Raw genomic sequence first — 19,274 nt, forward strand, 5'->3', positions numbered from 1 at the left:
CTCACCAGTGCCCAGTACAGAGGGACAATCCCTGCTCTGCTCCTGCTGACCACACTGTTCCTGATGCCGACCAGGGTGCCATTCCATTTGCCTGCCACCTGGGCACACACTGACTCATGTTCAGCTGGCCATCAGCCAACATCCCCAGGTCCTTTTCTGTTTGAAAAAAATAAAAAAAAAAGGTAATAAAAATTCCTCAACACTCGTGCCTGTTCTTCTCCATGGAAATCTTTAGTAAAAGGCAAAAGATTTATGTGATCTGAAGAGAAACCAGTTGCCATGATATATAAGGAAGTTCATATAAATCTTTGTATTTAGAACTATGAAAGCTGATTTAGAGGTTATCACTAACCTTATCACCAAATATTTGCGCCAGGGAACAAGGAGATTCATTTGTTTCCTGCTGCAATGTTGGGAATTAACAGAGGATATCAAAAGGAAAGCTCAGAGATGTTAAATGTAATGATGTTGGGTAAATATGAAATACCTCATTCTTTGGTTCTTCAGTAGAAGCACAGGGAAATGAACAAAACAATGTGGCACATCACTCCTTTTGTAAAACGCCTTCCTGTCAATGCCTACAATGACTCTTATGAAGAAGTCGTATGAGACGAATCTCACTGAAATACTTTCGTTCTCCCTTCCATCTTTCCTGTTCTGTAAGCAAGGCCAGTGGCAACACAACCCTGCTGAAAGGAACAGGATATGTTCCTCAAATCCCCAAACCATGGCACAGTTTCTCTGCTCTCAAAGATAAAAGCATTCTAGCTCACTGAAGGGCTACCCAGAAGTATCTGACTTAACCTGTCATGTCTTCCAATCCCACACCTAATACTCCAATGTTACAGAGAGTATAAACAAACTCATAAAATATGTGAACTTTGCAGAATCCTTGCATATCACAAGTCCTTGCATTTGACAGCTAGTCAACCTCTTCCTCTTTGTGCACACCCCCAGACCCACCAAAATCCACTTCCTTCTGAGCATCATGAAAAAAAATGAAAACAAAGCAACACAAAAAAAGCAGATAACCCTTGGCATAGGTTAATCCCGGAACAAATACTGCATTTACAATAGTAACAGAATAAATTCTGCTGATCTCAGTACAACCTGTTGCACGATCTACAACCTCCATCCTAGCTCTGACTTTTCTGTAAAATGGGGAGGGGTTCTTCCCCTGTAGGGTTGAAATATCTTAATTTCCAAAGTATTTGAAACCTGCAGGGATGTCTACTAAAATTCAGCACTAAAGTTTCCCCAGCTCATCTCCCTCTACTCCATATCAAGGCTTAAATACAATCAACTGTTCATAAACAAAGAAGCTTAATAAACCAAACCATTTTTTAAAATCCCAATCGTGAACCACCATACCACACATCTTTGAACCAGTCCTTTTAATTTTGTGGCCAATCCATATTCTGTAATGTTTTCCAGCCTCTCACAGCTGGGAGGGGAAAGAAGCCCCACTGGCGAGCTCTGAGATTCAAGAGGTCATGAGGGGAAAGTCAAGAAGGCAAAAGTGTGATTAAAGAGATTTTGTGTGAACTCAGGTCTCTAAGGGGGACAGTGCCTATAGGCTTGGAAGCAACAAGCAATGCTAGGAGGAGAAAACAGTTTTACAACGTTGGATATCATCAAACTCAAAATAAAATGCATCTCAAAATACACAGGATTGGCTTAGGATGAGAACATAAATGATGTTCCATGTGCAAAAGTTGCACCTTTGTAAAATAAGATGTATGAGGGACAAAACACACAGAAACAAAATAAGAAGATGCAGATCCCAAACTCAGCATTTTTAAACAAAAAATGTGATTCTCCTCAAATAGAAAGTCCCATTCCCCTCTACTTTTTCACTAAACCTTCCTTCATGCCCCATTTTTTCCCAGTCTGAGACTGCCTGGCAGCTCTGACCTGGCAGGCAGGTGTCCAACAAGCGATCATCACTTGATATCACCATTACCTGTCCTCACACAGATGAGCTGAGGTTTCACGTTAAATAATTTTGAACCTTTTAAACTCATAGGTATCAAATTAGCAACTACCCCATGCTGCACCAATGATATGACACCATGGGTCTCTCTCCCAAGTATTGACACCCTACTGAGGCCTAAGCAAGATGCACTGAGGGACAAGGCCTACTGCCACCTTTGAGGTGCCAAAATGATGTGAAATGGGGAGAGGGAGGACCTGCGCAGCCCTCTGGACCCCACCACACATGAGCACCACACTAGATGAGACTCAAAACTGGCAAACTCCCTGTTGCTTCCCAGCAGACGTGACCTAAAGCTAAAATTTCTTCTCCTTAGGCACCTGAAAAATTATATATATATACACATAAATGCATTAATATTATACTCATTGGAACTCTAATATGCAGAGAGAAGGGATGTGTGGTTACACCATTTTTACACCAAGCAGGGACTTGGTCTCAACAGAACATAAGCCCTCCTATTCCCCCCTAACTCTGCACCAATTTTATCCTCATTTGACAACAAACATCAGTGGTTCATCAAGTATTCCCTGCTATCGTTCTCATCTGAGCGCTATAAAACAAAGCTCCTGTATCCGATGAAGTGAGTCTGATGCCAGCAGATGGCACTCCGAAGTGTGCAGCATCCACAGCTTCCCTCGCACCATCCTCAGCAACTGCTGGAAAAGGCTTTTTTTCTGTGCCCGGCTCTCCAGTGGTGCTTTTCATCATGCTTGAATATAGAGGTCAAGGAAGTAGCTCACACAATAGGGCCATCAAACTTCCCAGTTTCAGCTTCCAGAAGAGGTCACTATGTCCTGCTGCACATAAAAGCCACATTCCCACTCTCCTTCCTTAAATCACCTAACTAATGACAAACTGCTGAGCACAGAAAGGGTGAAAACACCTTCCTCACTCACCAGAAATTGGTTGTGCTTGCACGCGGATTCTTCAATTATTTATTTTTGTTTGCTGGGTTGCTTTTATTTAGAGCAGTCATCTGTGATTCAGCATGCAACTACTAAGCTCTTCATGCAAATGTACTTCATACAGGAAAAAATGGGAAAGGGAAAGATGAAAGGGAAATGGAAATTAGGAAAGGGAAAGGAAAATTAGGAAAGGGAAAGGGAAAAGGAAAGGGAAAGGAAAATTAGGAAAGTGAAAGGGAAAGGGAAAGGGAAATTAGGAAATGGAAAGGGAAAGGGAAATTAGGAAAGGGAAAGGCAAAGGAAAATTAGGAAAGTGAAAGGGAAAGGAAAATTAGGAAATGGAAAGGGAAAGGGAAAGGGAAAGGGAAAGGGAAAGGCAAAGGGAAAGGGAAAGGGAAAGGGAAAGGAAAGATCCTCAAAGCAAGGAAGGAAATCTGTAGATCAATATATTCAGCCTTATGAAGTGTAATATTGAGGTAGGAACCAATACATGACAGTTTTATTTCATGCGGGAGGTTCCAGGCTGAGCAAAGGTAGACAACAATACTGAAGTTTTTAATTTTAACCAAATGAAGGATGCAAACCACAGCTCACACCAGAATCAGGGCCTGCACAGATTGGAAGATTTGCTCCATGCAAAACTGTGTTCATGGAAATAAGCTTTTTTGTGCTATTTCCAGCCAGATTCTCCATGCAGAATTACAGCCCCCTTGGTATTTATGCCAAGGAAGACCTTGGGAACGTCCTGCCTGGTGTGAGTTTTGCTTTGGGAAGTGGCACAAATGGGCAGAAGGTCAGCTTTCCTTCACTCGGTGCCCCTTGGCAGTGCTGCACGGACAGCAGCACAACTGTTTTCACAAGGTTCTGACCCATCGCGTAGGGGGGAAAATCTATAACGGGAAATACTGCATTTAATTAATATATCTGAATGACCCATGTGGGAAAATGACCCACAAGGGTGAAAAAAACCCCATCCTTGCTCTACTATTTCCAACTCCCAGCATCTGGTAAAGATAATAGAATCACAGAATGGTTTGGGTTGGAAGGGACCTTAAAGATGATCTAGTTCCAACCCCCCTGCCATGGGCAGGGACACCTTCCACTAGACCAGGTTGCTCAAAGCCTCATCCAGCCTGGCCTGTACTTAACGAGCACTTAATTTGAGTACAGAGAGACAAGAGATCAGACTGAAGTCTTAGCTGATTCAGGGAGCAGGGAAAAAGTTCTCTTGCACCAAACCCATTTGATGCAAGACTCATCAGAGTGGCAGACTCCCTAATGCTCATCCCAATGCCCTGCAGGGTAACACAGCTTTAATTTAAGCAGGATTAAGGAAGGGAACAATGCAAAGTGCTACTGTGTTTTACTGCAGAGGAAAGAGTCAGATGCATTCTTGTCATCTTGCTGCTGAAATGACAGATTGTCCATTTGAACACCCACCAGAAGAGAATACCCATGATAGCTTGGCTGCATCGCTTCCCCTAGGATTCATCCACAGTTTAAAGGCATCAAGAGGCAGATGTGCAATGCTAAGCAGGTACCAGCCATGCAGCAATGATTTGGTCCTGACAGCAGCAGTGCTGAACAACGCTCATGACTCAGACTTTTTTCATTCATACAAATCACAGAACATCTCAACTTGGAGGGGCCCAATAGGGATCATCGAGCCCAAATCCCATTTCATTTCCATCTACAAGAGCATGCTCTGGAATTTTTGGCAGGGTTTGCCCATGGCACATGTTGTGAACCACAGTCTCATTTAGGATTTGGCACTACTGGACACAGCTGAAGAAGTCAGCTATGAGAGGTTTGTGAGAGTTATAAGGGATGATCTTATAACTCCATCTGTGTTTAGGTGAACACACATTTATTTTATTTATCACACAGACTATTGCTATCAGCTTGAAAATAACTATTTGAAACATCATCTGCAGCACATGCCTTATCTCACAGATCCTGGTGTACTTCATAAAGAAACTATATATAAATTACCTCTCTAGTATATGTGCAGCTTTACAGTTTAACTCCAAAGGTATTTGAGCATCCTGGGTTATCATTAAAAGCAAAGATGAAACACCATAACAAATCAAAACATCTGTGGAAGCCTAACTTGGCAAAATGATACAAACTGGGATTAGAGTTTTCACCTGGGAATAAGAACTAAGTAACAGAACAAAGCCTGGTCTTGTGTTTCCTTCTGTTTGCAGTAAATCAGGAATAAATTGTGATCAGTTTAAAGACTGTGACATAGCAAGTGTGTCTTACTATGCCAGGTTGATTTGAGGGATGGTATGTGCAACAGCTGGAGCATCACAAGGCATTTCACAGATGATACACAGTATAGGGGCAGTAAGAGCACTGTCCTCTACACAGGACTGAAAGGGGTTAAATGCCTTTAAATTCTGGGGTGGTTATAACACTGGTTACTGAGACCCTGAAAATAAATCAGATGGAGCCCTAGAAAAGTCACAAAACACTACTTTTGTCTTCACCCTGGTGAAGCAAGGGTTAACCTATTTCCAAATACGTTTTTTTCTTGGGAAAATACCATTGCTATTCACATTTAATCATGTGATAAATGCAGCCATCAAAGTGGGTTTAGAAGAATACAATTTCCTTCCTTTCAATAATCCATCTCCGCAGTGGGGTTTAAACGTATTAAATAACACTGCATTCACTTTGGAGCAAGGTGACACATTCAGTGAGGTTTCACATTTGTTTCTCCAGTTACTGCGTGATCTTTGCCAGGGCAAAAGTCAACTTAGACTCTTGCAATGCAACTTCTGCATGGTGGGGTTGAGGGAGGGGAAGTGGATGAAGTCGTATGAGTATTCCCATCACACTGTCATAGAATCACAGAATGGTTTGGGTTGGAAGGGACCTTAAAGATCATCTAGTTCCAACCCCCCTGCCATGGGCAGGGACACCTTCCACTAGACCAGGTTGCTCAAAGCTTCATCCAGCCTGGCCTTGAAGACAGCCAGGGATGGGGCATCCACAGCTTCTCTGGGCAACCTGTTCCACTACCTCCACACCCTCTCCGTGAAGAACTTCTTCCTGATATCTAATCTAAATCTGGAAAAAAATTCTACTGGCTCCACTAGCAGGAACCACTTCCACGCGCAGTTGGCAAAATCACCCACTTACCATATAATCAGACTCCTGCACAGAAAAAAAAAAAAAAAGGAATATATAGGGAAGAAAAGCCACTGATCTAGAATGAACAAAATCCAAGCTTGCAGACTGATTCAGAGGTTTGTATTTTATAATTATACTACTGCTAATGCAGCCACACATGTCCTGCTGTCCCAGTCCGTTTCATCAGCTCTGGGATCTTGGCCTGCATTTACTCTCCTCTTACACCATCATCAGCACAGATCTGACAGTGATGCCAAAGCCGACCCTCACTGCCCAGAGAAAACTGTGTGCAAGGACAAAGCTCTCTGACAAAGGTGAGTACCCATCCAACCGGCCACACCTCTCACTAGTTTTATTTATATTTCTCCTTTTTTTTAATTCTTATATCTAGATTTATAGAGATGTAAATATAGACGTGCCTTTGTACATCTACGTCTATAGATAACCATGTCAGCAGTGCTGGCTGAGACCATGCAGCAATGCACTAGGTGAAAAGCAGTATTCATGAGAAAACAAAAGCCAGCATGCCTTGAAGCCATGGCCAGATCTGATGGAACAGGTGAGAAAGCCTTTCTCCATCTTTATGGGCACAGTGATCCCCTCCATGAATGACCCTTATTTGGCATCAAGACACAAGTATTTGCAATATCTTTTAAATTTAGCGGCTGGAGGAGAAAGGAGCGCTGCAACTACCCAGGCGTACATCACAAGCAATGGGGAAAAATATTTGCAGAGCTGTCACTGGCTATGGAAGAATAATAATAATGTGGGTACCAGTTGAGTTATGGTACCTGGCTGAGCCTCTGGGCACAATATAGATTTGCTCCCTGCGAGAGCGCTCTCTCCTATTGACAAGGCATGTTCATGCCAGCGTTTTATCCCATGACCTCAAACGCCTCCACACAACCCCAGTGTGACCATTTCCCACGCATGGCCCTCCCAGAGGGGTCCTCAGCAGCGTGGGGTAAGGGAAAGTGGCCCCAAGATTCGGAAGCATAAAAGCAAGTGCTTGCAAAGCTAGGCGGTGAGGCTGGCTCATTCCAGACAAAACAGCCCTTCGGTTTGCGAGACGGCTCTGGCAGTGACTCAGAGCTGGGGTTGAGGAGAGTGGCATCAGCACGGCGTGTGAAGCCAGCGAGCTGCTGTGGAGGAGGCTTCATACAAAAGAAACCCTTCCCCTGCCTTCATCCGCTGCCCACATAAAACCCTCTGTCCTTTCTCACTCAAACAAAAGGAGAAATAAATAAAAGAAGAAAAACCCGCAAAGAAACAAAAAAACTCTCACCTCATAAGAAAATTCAGCTAACAAATAAAAACTCCTTTGCTTGGGTGCTGATATGGACAGCTGCAGTTTCGAGCTACATCAGCAGACACGGACAAGAACGCGGGCTTATCCCATGACTGGCACTTGATGGGGGATTGCTAAGGAAAATCCATGATGCTGCAGTTCTTTGGACAATTCTGAAAAAGGCAACTTCCCCCCAGACCTGATTAGAGGGATATGGTCTTTATGTATATTTGGTCTTTTCTTATTTTTCTCCTTTTTTTAGAATAAGGTGCTACATGTTATTGGAAGCTAACAACTCTATTCTTTACAAATTAGCTATATATCTCCATAAAGCCCACTGGCATTTCTTCCAAGATCATGGGCATGCTGAGCAGAAAAGACCTTTGCCTCTCAGACACACTGGAAGCACTCTAAGGACATTACTTTGACCCATTCAGAATAAATTCCACCTCCCTTGGGAATATAGGGAGCAAATAGAGAAAATCAGGTATGAACCTATTTCCATCCACTTATTAAATACCTGAATCAGAATCTTTTTCCCTACCCCCAAACAGGCAGGGGAAAAAAAAAAAAAAAAAAATGGTCTGAGGAAAATGGCTTTAATAACTGCCTTTAGAATGCCCCCAAAAAAAAGAAAAGCCCACACTTTATATTAACTCAAGAAAAAATAGCTGTGTAAAGAAAGAAGACCCAGGGAACTACAGATCATTCAGTCTCATCTCTGTGCCCAGCAAGATGACAGAGCAGACCCTCCTGGCAACTACACTAAGGCACACGGAAAATAAGGAGGTGATTGGTGACAGCCAACACGGCTTCACCAAGGGAAATCGTACCTGCACATTTGGTCCCTTCCAACCCAAACTATTCTATGATCCTAAGATCTACATGCTCCATATTGACAGCCCTAAGAACGGAGGAATGGGTTGATTAGACTATGGCTTTTAATGGATCCATTTTTTAAAACAAAGTTGACATTATTGAAATAACACTTTTTACCAAAGTAGCTGCATACCAAATGACCTTGAAAAGGCAGCAATTACTACCACACATGCAAGATACATTATTGCCAAAGCTAAGGCTTGATTTCCTCAGATATACCAGCCAGACTGGAACATTAGGATCTGGGATGCGTTCTAAGATAAGATGTTTGAGTCACAAAGATAAATGCATAAATAAAAAGCTCCATTAGGCAGGGCAAAATCTGTATTTTGATTGTGAGAAATTCAACTTTACATTTCAGAAACACACGCAGCACAATCTCTCCCAAAAATTGAAGCCAATTTCAAACTGATCTTTGGACTTCCAGCACGAAGAGTACCTACTGCATTAAAAACTCATCATTAATTATTGTTCAACATAGCCTGTTGGCATTTGCTTAGCCTGCAACATCCTCAGGGTGGCACAATATAATAGCTGTGCTTATACAACATCTACCATGATAAGGACCCTGTAAAAATAGAAGCCGAAGTAACTAGAGTCATTACACACATGCATACATATATGCAGTTTATGCAGATATTATTGCCAAGAAATTATTCTCCCATAAAGACAAGAATTGGATCTTGCTGCCCCAAAATGAGAATTTTACTCTAATCGCATAAAAAGAACAACTTCATAAACACAGGAAGAAAGAAAGAAATTATGCTTCCTGTGAGAAGGAAGTACATTTAAAGCACAAATAAATTGATGCAGTCAGGAGAAAAAAAATAGTATATGTAAATAGAGGTTTATTACCCATTTTTGTGCTCCCAAGAAACATAATTTACTGACCTTTGAGAGAAGGGTCAAGCAGGCTTACGGAATAAAAAACAAAGGCATCTCTTTTGGCAACTGCCATGTTCCAGAGCAGTAATTATCCTTCCCTCTCCCCGTGAGCAGCAGGAAATGAAGAGGGGTGCCATTACACTATGACAATTACTGTAATTTTGATTTCTAAATATTGCCAGGAAAGTTTCCTCTTTAAAAAAAAAAAAAAGGTCTGTTCAGATTTTGGTGTAGTTTTAGTTTAAAACTCATTCCTCAGCCAAAACAAGAGCCGTGCTTCCCCTTCTCCCACTCCTTTTTGGGAACCACCCACAAAGTCTGCATGGTGAGAAAGCCCACTTTCCTCCTGCTTCGTTGAGAAGATAGATGGCAAAGTGTGGCCAGTGAGGATTCAGGAAAGGTGGAGGTGGCCCGAAGACAAGTTGCAGATGCCGTAAGGATGCACAAACCGGGCTGTCCCTGCTAGGCACTGCCAGCGATGGATTGTCAGGAGCCCTCAGCTTTTCAGTCTAGTCTGCTGTTGGGTTTAATATTACTGAAACCTATTCAGTCAAGGGCACAATAACATACTCTTCTTGCTATGATAAGTAGATGATATTATATGCCAATAATTAAAAAGAATTAAAAAGAAGGATTTTTTTCATCTCCTGTGCTAAGAGTGATTATTGGCTATTTTGTGGAGTTTCTGCAGGCTATCATTTATTATTTTAATATTATGTATAATCTATTTTATACTATTAGAACAATGTAATATTTTATTATACCCAGCTGTTGCACTGTGGGATGGACTCAGCCCAAGAGGACTGGTCTACTCAGCTGTCCAGCCAACCCTACCACTGACCACACTGTCCCAGGACTCTGCCTGGAAGGAGGAACAGCTGCTTTGCAACCAAGGTGTGCCTGTGCCATGGGAGAAGGCGGGATTTGAGGCATGTCTGCCTCACATATAAGCAGGAACCACATCTGACCATCTCATCAAAAACATTACCGTCTCTGCTGTACGCTGCAACAGCATTTCTCATAAATGGAAAGCTGCTTTCCAGAATTCCCCTGTGCACTCCCTTCACAAGACTTCTGAGGTCTCATTTTGGCCACTGGCTGAATATTTAAAATTGCTTTCACAGATCTAAGGGAAAAGGCTTTTTTTTCAAATAGTTGCCACAATTCACATTCAACAATGATCAGTTAACAGAGTAAAAAATTGTGTCTTTCAATATATGCAGTAACAAACCATAAAAGTACATATTGGACTAAAACATATTTGATTAAGAGTTTATATAACTTCAGGCTTCAAGGAATTTTGGATCAATGCCTTTATTTTTCTTTTATAAATAAACTCAATTAAACAGTACTTACAGCAAACCATGATGGGCAGCAGAATAATTTTCCCAAAGCTACACTTTCCAATTTTTACCTGTTTTGTGGGTCTAGGGAATCAATTACTCCCTAAAGGGAACTTATTAGAGTTTGTGTTACTAAACATCTTAACTTTCCCACCCACCAATGAAGAGAAGAATTATAGGGACACATATATAGAAAAACTATCATTCTTCAAACCTCTTACAATTTTCTGTAATAAATAAAAGCATAAATAAAATAAAACAAAGCCCTGCAGGCAAACAGCATTCGACTCAAGATTGGATCTGCACCGTCAAGAAGGTCTCCCTGCAGTCTCACAAGACCCATAAATCACGTCCCCTGAACATATGTACTGTTTTGTATTACTGTATAGGGTGTTAACTTTAATGCCTTAATGTATGCACACAGTGGTCAGATTACGGTTGCTGTGGGAACTATGATTTTGCACTGTCCTGACCAGTGTGCAGCTGGAAAAATAATAAATAAAAAAATAATCACACCACTGCATTCCCTTCATCAGGTTTTATATGTTTAAGTTCTCTCTTTTTTGTATTTGAAGGAGGAAGAAAAGAAGATGTGTGAAGCTGCAAATGTATGGGAAAGCTGAAACAAACGTGAATTAACCTTCATTCTTTTCCAGCAGTCTGCATGAAACTTCATGTGTCCCCAGACCAAGCAAGCATCACTCCACGCAAAGCACAAAGAACACTCCTGGGCGCGATCAAGACTATTTCTGAGCCAGCACCATCTCACCAAGGACATACTACAACTCCCTTCTTTTTCATAATGCACTGAAGCCAACCACCAGCATTCACTCGCAAGTGACTGCTACGAGGAGAAAGAATCTGCAGTTGATCCAATTTAATGATGCTGCCTGACCCACACCAAATTGTTGCCCTTAATGGTTGGACTCTTACCTGTTCTAAGGTAAAGGGGTTTGTCTCCATCTTATTCTTCCTCCAGCCTCCCTTTACCTCCAACCCCATCTTTGCTTGCCTCCAAAATGAGTACTTTTACCCAACATCTTGTTGTGTTCCTCTATTAAAACTACTCCTTTCTACAGAAGGTTGGTTTTGGAGTCATTAACCATTTTCAACCTACCTAAAAAGTTGATTTCACCCAGGCTTACTCCAGGTGCAGGGATGCACAACATCTATCCAACAATTAGGTCTCTTCATCCTATTAGCACTGGTTAATGGCCAGCAGTGTCCCACATGACATGGAACCGCCATGGCCATGTAACCCTGGGGTAGTCCATGCAAGACCTGAGCCGTTCTAACTTCTGCAATACCCTCCACCAACAGTAATCTAACAAAGTTGGTTAAAAGCACAAGAATCAGTATACTATAGATGGCATGAACACAAATTGCAGCTAATTTGCCCAAAATAAACCCCCTTATCTCCAAGCTCAATCATCAAAGCTAATAAATGTTTGATGTCTGCTGGATTTGAACACCATTCAGGAATATGCTATTTGTGACCAGGCACAATACCCATATTCGTAAGAGATCACCAATTGGTGGACAAAAATAAGATATAACATTTCTATAAATCCATAGCCGTAAGTAACATCTGTGCTCAATCACTCTAAAAGGTAAAGGAATACATTAACACTTGGGCACACAAATTCCTTCATCTCATTAGCGCAACCACCTAACACCAAGTGACAACCAGGTCTGATACAGAATCGGTATTCCTTGAAAACTATCTAATATTAAAACTCTGGTGCACTGAGTTACCCTAATGGTAGGGTCTTTGGTAGCATCATTCCACCATTGTTGTCCAAGAAGAATTAATGTTATAAAGAACAACTATTTCTTATATTTTTCTTACATACACATTAAAGAGGACATAGAAAACCAGGTGACACAAAAAGGTAGGGAATGAAAATTCATTAGAAAAGTAGATAATCTGCTAATTGCCCCTTAAAAGAAAGGCAAGAGTATCCAGAATAACAGAAAGAATGACTGAAATTAGTCATGTAGTTCTGTTTTTTGGTGTCATGGTATCAGTTGCAAATACCCAAAAGAATTTTAGTGAGTAGGACTTGAAAGGCCAACTTAATCTCTGCTGGATCCACGCTGCAGCTAAACGATCTGGTGCCATCAAACCTCTCGCTGAAATTTGAGGCTATTTCTTACACGCACAAACATTTCATATGTAGCATTTTGCATTGCTGTTCTTGAAAGACCACACACATGTGCATATGTACACACTTACATACCTTTACAGTATTAATCATGTTACATATGTGCACAGGCAGACATACATTTAATTATATTTTCTATATATACACGTGCATGTACATATAAAACGAAATACATGCACAAACCCATAATGCATACAGTCTGATTACACGCAGTATTTATTCATTAACGAAGTTCCTAATATAGGTAAAAAGAGAAAGAAACCCACATTGTTGGCATATGTAAATTAATAGCTGACTACAGCGTAAGGCAGCCAAAGAACACAGGACACATGATCCCTCTTAAAACTAAGGACAGGGGTTTGATAAAAACTCCTCTCACTTCCTTCCGTGAAATTGCACTTGGGAGTGTGATTTCACTTAGCCAAAGGGTCCAGCTCCCAGGGAAGCAGTACAGGACTATTCCTTGAGATATTTCAGAGTAAGCAAACCTCCCATCAAGAATGGAAAAACAGGCCCATGAGAACAACAAGGCAGAGAATAATTAAACAGGTCCTACATACGTCTTTTTTTTCCTGTGTCCTGTATCTTCCTCCTCCAAAGATGTCACACAGCTCTATTAGAAAAACCACCTCACTGGCTTCAGTGTAGGCAGTGAAGGAGCACTCTTCAACATCATTAGTGGGGTTGGAAAACAGCCCTTTTTTACCAATGTGCTCTCTGTCAAACACAAAGACACATGTGAACTTACCTGTTTGGTACTTCTCTGCCCAGTAGGAAGCAAAGCTTTGGATTTCTCTGCTATTTTCTGTATTAAAAAAAAAAAAAAAAAAGAGGGAAAATGGTTGAGAAAAAAAGAGTCCAGCTATTTAGGGAAGGAATCATATGAAACTATTTCTTTTGTATTTTAAAGAAAAGGACACAGAGAAAACTATCCCTATTTAGAAAAAAAAAAAAAAAGGACTATAACTGCATTGAAAAGTTTGGTCTTGCAGGAATTAAAAATCTTCAAAGCTTCCAGAACGACAAGGTTATAAAAAATGAAACACGCATTTAAGAAATGACAGCTAGGACGTGGATAAGTTGTAATTTACCAGTCAGATTGGTTTCCTGACGCAACCGGGCATTCACAAACTGCAGTGGCTAATTTTGGTGCTTCTGAATTGATGACAGTTTGAAAAAAAATACCCAAAAACCTATATGTACAGTTCAGATAGACTGTGCTTATGAACATTAAAAAAAAAACATTGAAAAGGTGTGTGTCTATGGAGGTGGAGCTCTTTACCTGAATCCTTCAAAATTTTCATTTAATGGGATAATTTCATTTAAAAACCCTACCCTTAGGTCTTTGAATAGGACAGAGAAATAATTAAAAACATGAGATGGCACTAGAGATAGTGCAATGCTATTACATAATATACATTGCTGTTGAAGTGCAATTTTACATACAATTTCTTTATTTAATTAATTATTTATAAGCCATAGGCAGCAAGTGTTTGGAAATCAATCAGTACAGCGTTTTTCTAATAAGGACACATTATGAAGCGCATGTGGCCAGCCAAATTGCATTAGACCTGTAAAATTACAATAGATTCTTCCTACGTCTTGCAGATCATTAGGTCAATCTCACTAAAGTCGTATAAGAAATCAACCAGAGTTTGTCCAGGTTGTATTTGCATAGGATTCAATTAATTCCAATACATATTCTAACTTGTTAGGGCAGGGGAGGGAAGCAGTTTCAGGATGGTAAATTTAAATCATTACTACAATGTTTAAAAGCAAAGCAAATTTGCTTATCCATAAACACACACACAACCCCCAGGGTAAAGTGGGAGAGCAAGAAGCAAATTAAAGAGCTGGAGTTGAGGTTTCATTTGTTTTATTAAACAGTTTGATCTTGGTGACGAGTCCAAACCACAGGATGTGTCTGGAAACCTCCTGGCAAAGCCATGTAACACAGCAGAGCCATCAGGTGGGTTAGCAGTTAAATTAGCAATGTTGCCTACACATTGCTTACACACAAGGTGGAAGAGGCACTGTGCAATCACTTCTCCCCAAAAGTGACATACCAAAATATGTCACGGCGAAGCCAGGGGTACCACTGAAGGTCCCATGTGTGCGCATATTCCAATGTAATGAAGCCCCGATTGATAAACTAAGAAAAGAGGGAGGAAACTCAGTGCAGGATTGCTGCACGCCCCTGGGAGCCATGCATGCTCCCGCGTAATACATTTCCAAACTCACATACAGAATAGTGAAGGCAAGAAGGACCCTCACCTTCTGCACAGCTCCGTATCTCTGGATGGCATCTGAGAGCTGGTTCTTCAGCCTGTCCAGCTGAAGTCGCTCTTGCTGTTTTGGAAAAACAGAAACCTGGTTAACAGATCCGTAGAGATAAAACAAGTAGTAGACTCTGTGACCATGGGAAATACACCAATTAAACAAGCTGGGCATAAATGGTATTCTAAAAAATTCAATTTCACTGGGGCTGCCAGGGTGCTACAAGGTTTTATTTTAGGAAGGGAGCGCAAGATGCTTTGATCTTTCAGGCCAAGTCAATTAAAAAGAATGCCACCTTGCACAGAATCATAGAATCATAGAACGGTTTGGGTTGGAAGGGACCTTAAAGCTCATCTAGTTCCAACCCCCCTGCCATGGGCAGGGCCCCCTTCCACTAGACCGGGTTGCTCAAAGCCTCATCCAACCTGGCCTTGAACACTTGCAGGGATAGGGCATCCACAGCTTCTCGCGACAACATGTTCCAGTGCCTCACCACCCTCTCCATGAAGAATTTCTTCCTGATATCTAATCTAAACCTCCCCACTTTCAATGTAAACCCATTACCCCTTGTCCTGTCACTACAGACCCTTGTAAAAAGTCCTCTCCCAGCTTCCTTGTAGCCCCTTCAGGTACTGGAAGGCTGCAACGAGGTCTCCTCAGAGCCTCCTCTTCTCCAGGCTGAACAAGCCCAATTCTTGCAGCCTTTCATCATAGGATATTCAAGATGGCACTCAAGCCATGGCTACTGTGTTGTCTGCTGTCTGAGACAGATACCTTCTGTGGCAGGGATATATAGTGGGACATTTTGCTGTCCTGCTTACTGCACGAAGGGGGTCTCACTGCAATACCAGTTTTTAAAGATTGTGAAACACCAGCAAGTAAATACCCTACTGTCATGAAAAGAATAGGATGGTTGTAACATGGTATCCTGCTTCTACTTACTAAAATCTGACCTCGAATTATCTGCTGGAGATGATAACCTAAGGGAAAGTCCTATAAAAATTCCTTTATTTGGATAATGTCCCATGATGGAGTTCATCACTTCATTTGATGGCAATAGGTAATTTACTGTACTTCAGAGGTCCGTCAGCCACAGCAACCTTCCTTCTGCCTGGTCTAGCACCTGATTATCAGAAACCAACACCATGTTTTCCAAAACACATCACCAATGTCACCACCTTTCTGTCTGGAGGTTTTCCCAGCAAGATCATAGAATCACAGGATGGTTTTGTCAAAGGTACAAATCTATGATGCTCAATCCGAGCCATATTTAAAGGGTACCCACTGAAAATATCCATTAACTCCTGAAGGCCCTGCAGAACCCCACATTTGCATGACAACCTTTCATTAGTAAGGCTTAGTTCTTTTGTGTAGATGCTCCGTGAGAGAGAAAAATGTTTATCATACGTACCTCTAGTAAAGGCTAAGTAATGCAGCCCCACCAATGCATGACATTAACAGAGGCAACAGCATTAATATTGAACTTCCCTGTAACCACAACCTGGATTCTATTTCTACCTTTTCTTGAGCAAGGAGGTGTAATCCAATTCCTCTCATTTTTGGCTGCATTAGCAACGTTAGTAACTTTCATTAAATATACGTGAAGAAATTTTGAGGTCTTTGGTAATTGATATATCAGCTTGGCTTAATAGAATGGTGCAGCTGACATTTCTGTATAGGTAAGTCCAAACCAGAAAGTAACTGAGAGCTGGGGCATGATATACAAGACAACTACGACACAGAAGATGGAAGGAAGATTTGTCCAGGACAGTTCTTTTGCTGGAAGCAAGTAAAAAAGCTCTTTATGAAGTGCATTTGCATAGGTCACACTTTGATATCAATTATTTGTGTTAAGAATGTTTCAACCATAAATCAACATGAAAGATCTAGACACATCTCATCTGAGCAAGACGCTTTCAGGTATCATCAATGCAAAGCGACAAAATGTCACAATAAAAGGCAGTGTTAAGAAAAAGTGAGATCCACCAGAATTACTTAAGGATCCCAGCTTTATAACGACCTAACTATGTCACTACTTTATGCCAAATTACTTCTTGTTGAATGATTTTCACAGATGATTCACATCAGAAACGTTTGTCTCCATCCAAACTGCTCTCTTATCCCACTCAAAGGCATTTCTGCCGGTGGTTTCACTGGGAGTGGAACCAGTTCTTACAGTTAATGTGTTTGCAAATAAATGGATGTTTTAAACAAAAGTGTTCTCAGAAGGAAGACCCCTGTCTAGCCTGACAAGCCATCCAACATGTTGCAAAATCACTGCTCTCAGATGAAGTGACAAAGCCCAAACTGTGAAGTGTGTCAGGCTGATCCCTAGGCAATGGAAATTCTCCTGGAACTAATCTCCCCTCCTGGATCTCAAACTTTAGGCGTGCAGGAGTTCACATGTCCAGGTTTTACAGAGGGGAATGAGCTGTGAGGAACTGGGGTGCCACCTTAAAAACCAAGGAAGTAAACAAAACACAGTCTACACTACAGCTACTGAGCAGACCTGTTCATTTTGCAGCAATTTCAGCTGCTTCAGACAACTGCTGAAGAATACAGAAGTAAATTTCATAAAGGATGGGATAAACATCTTTAATTTTTAATGGTAGTATTTTCATACACAGAAGAATATCCCAGTCTTACATGTCTTCATCCAAAGATTTAAAACCATTGTTAGAACAGGGCAAGTATCTTTATTCCCATTCTACAGACAAAGTCTATAAAACTGTTTGTTACACATGCAAACTAAGATAAGATTGCCACCCTGGAAAGCTGATCTAATGGTCCAGCAATTGTCCTACAAAAACCTGGAATTCCAGATAGGCCTCTCTATTTTACTCCTTTGAGGTTAGTTTGAAAGGAAGCCCTAAAATAGCCATGTGCTATTTTACATCACTATCCTGCCTTGTATAACACTGATCCACTTACATCCCGTATCTCTGCTCCTGAAATACTATCAATTTGCTCAGTTGGGCATCCTGACTCCAGCAGCACCTGGAGATTCAAGGGAAGTCAGAGAAACTCCCACAGTGCACCTTGTTGGTGGTGCATTACTGTTGGAAAATAAGGAAGAAAGAGAAAAAAATATGTTGTCTGTGGGTGCACACAAAACGATCCACAGAATAACGGATCGGAAAGGACTGAATATAAAACTCTAAATAAATGGAAGGCTTTTCATGCTGTGAGAAATTTTACGGCAGGAAAGTTTGCAATGCTACCCAGAGCCCCAAGAGGGACTTAGTGACCAGCAGCCGGTATCCACCAGAACTATTTACTCTGTGTGAGGGAGGAGGGCTAGAAGCTTTATATCAAAATTTGTAGTTTTAATTACTTAAACTGCACACTGTTAGAAGAGTTAAAAAAATAAAATCTGTTAAATTAATTGACCGGGGAGCAGAAAAAGTTATTATGTGATGCCAGAAGAGAGTGGCAAGTTTCTTCCTTATATTACAGTAATTGTTTGTGTGTCTATTTCCTTCAGCTCTTAAATATTCTCCCTTTAATGCAGCAATTTTACTCCCCATGACAGTAAAAGCTATTCGGCTAAGAGCCCTCAGTGAACACTACATAGGCTTCAAGGGCAAATAATAACATTCTTGTGTGGCACTATCCAGGTTTAACATGATCTTGCCTGATTTCCCTTTGGACCCAATTTATGTCATGAAAGAGAGCCAGGAGATCAGGAAAAAACAGCCCAGACTCTCATATCTCCAAGACTACAACTTCTGTTTTATCAAGCTTTTATGTTATTATTGGCAGAGTATGGATGAAAAAGGAACAATAGACCTCGTAGCCCACCGCTGATCAAAGCAACATGTTAACGAAGACCAAAGTATTAAGACTGCTGCCTGCATAAGATTGATGTCTACACATGGAGAAAAGTCATTCCAGGCTTTCCTCCCCCTTCTCTGGAGTAGGTCATCATCCATTCATTTTTTTAGGTGGGCTGAATTGCACGTGGTCCTCCTCTGGTTACAAAAGTAGCCTGGGTTGATTCAGCTCTTAAAACCTCATCTCAGATGCCTATTCACAAGAAACATAAATCCAGGCTGTAAAAAACACTTGGACAGAGATGAGTTTTGTGCCTAGAGCAGTGTTTTTTCTAGGTGGAAGGGCAGTGAGAACAGAGTTGAAGTTACAGGACTTTGGAGAATGGCAGGAAGTGAGTGAGGGTACAACACCAATTCAGGGAAGTTCCTGACCAGAAATTACATGGATGCTGGAAGCAAGAATGTAACAGAAAACTGCTAGGCAGAATCAAAGAGAAAAGAATTGTCCTTATTCTCATTTCAGTTGCTGAATTATTGGTTATGTGGGTGAAATTTCTCCTCAACTCTAACACCAACTGGAGTTTGCCCTCCACAGAAGTTTCTGGTCTTCCCCAAGATACATACC

General features: G+C 41.2%; 1 protein-coding gene across 1 annotated transcript in view; it reads right to left on the reverse strand.

Moving 5' to 3' along the window:
* Positions 1–19,274, reverse strand: part of TSNARE1 (t-SNARE domain containing 1) — a gene marked incomplete at both ends in the record, with an annotated part of 39,127 nt that overhangs the window by 19,023 nt on the left and 830 nt on the right. Inside the window, 2 exons of the mRNA XM_010150041.1 lie at positions 13,348–13,404; positions 14,874–14,948. Of these exons, the coding sequence (XP_010148343.1) occupies positions 13,348–13,404; positions 14,874–14,948 (132 nt within the window). The remainder of the gene's footprint in view (positions 1–13,347; positions 13,405–14,873; positions 14,949–19,274) is intronic.

This window comes from Eurypyga helias, unplaced genomic scaffold, assembly GCF_000690775.1.
Source record: "Eurypyga helias isolate BGI_N326 unplaced genomic scaffold, ASM69077v1 scaffold24340, whole genome shotgun sequence".
In the NCBI taxonomy this organism is placed as follows: domain Eukaryota; kingdom Metazoa; phylum Chordata; class Aves; order Eurypygiformes; family Eurypygidae; genus Eurypyga; species Eurypyga helias.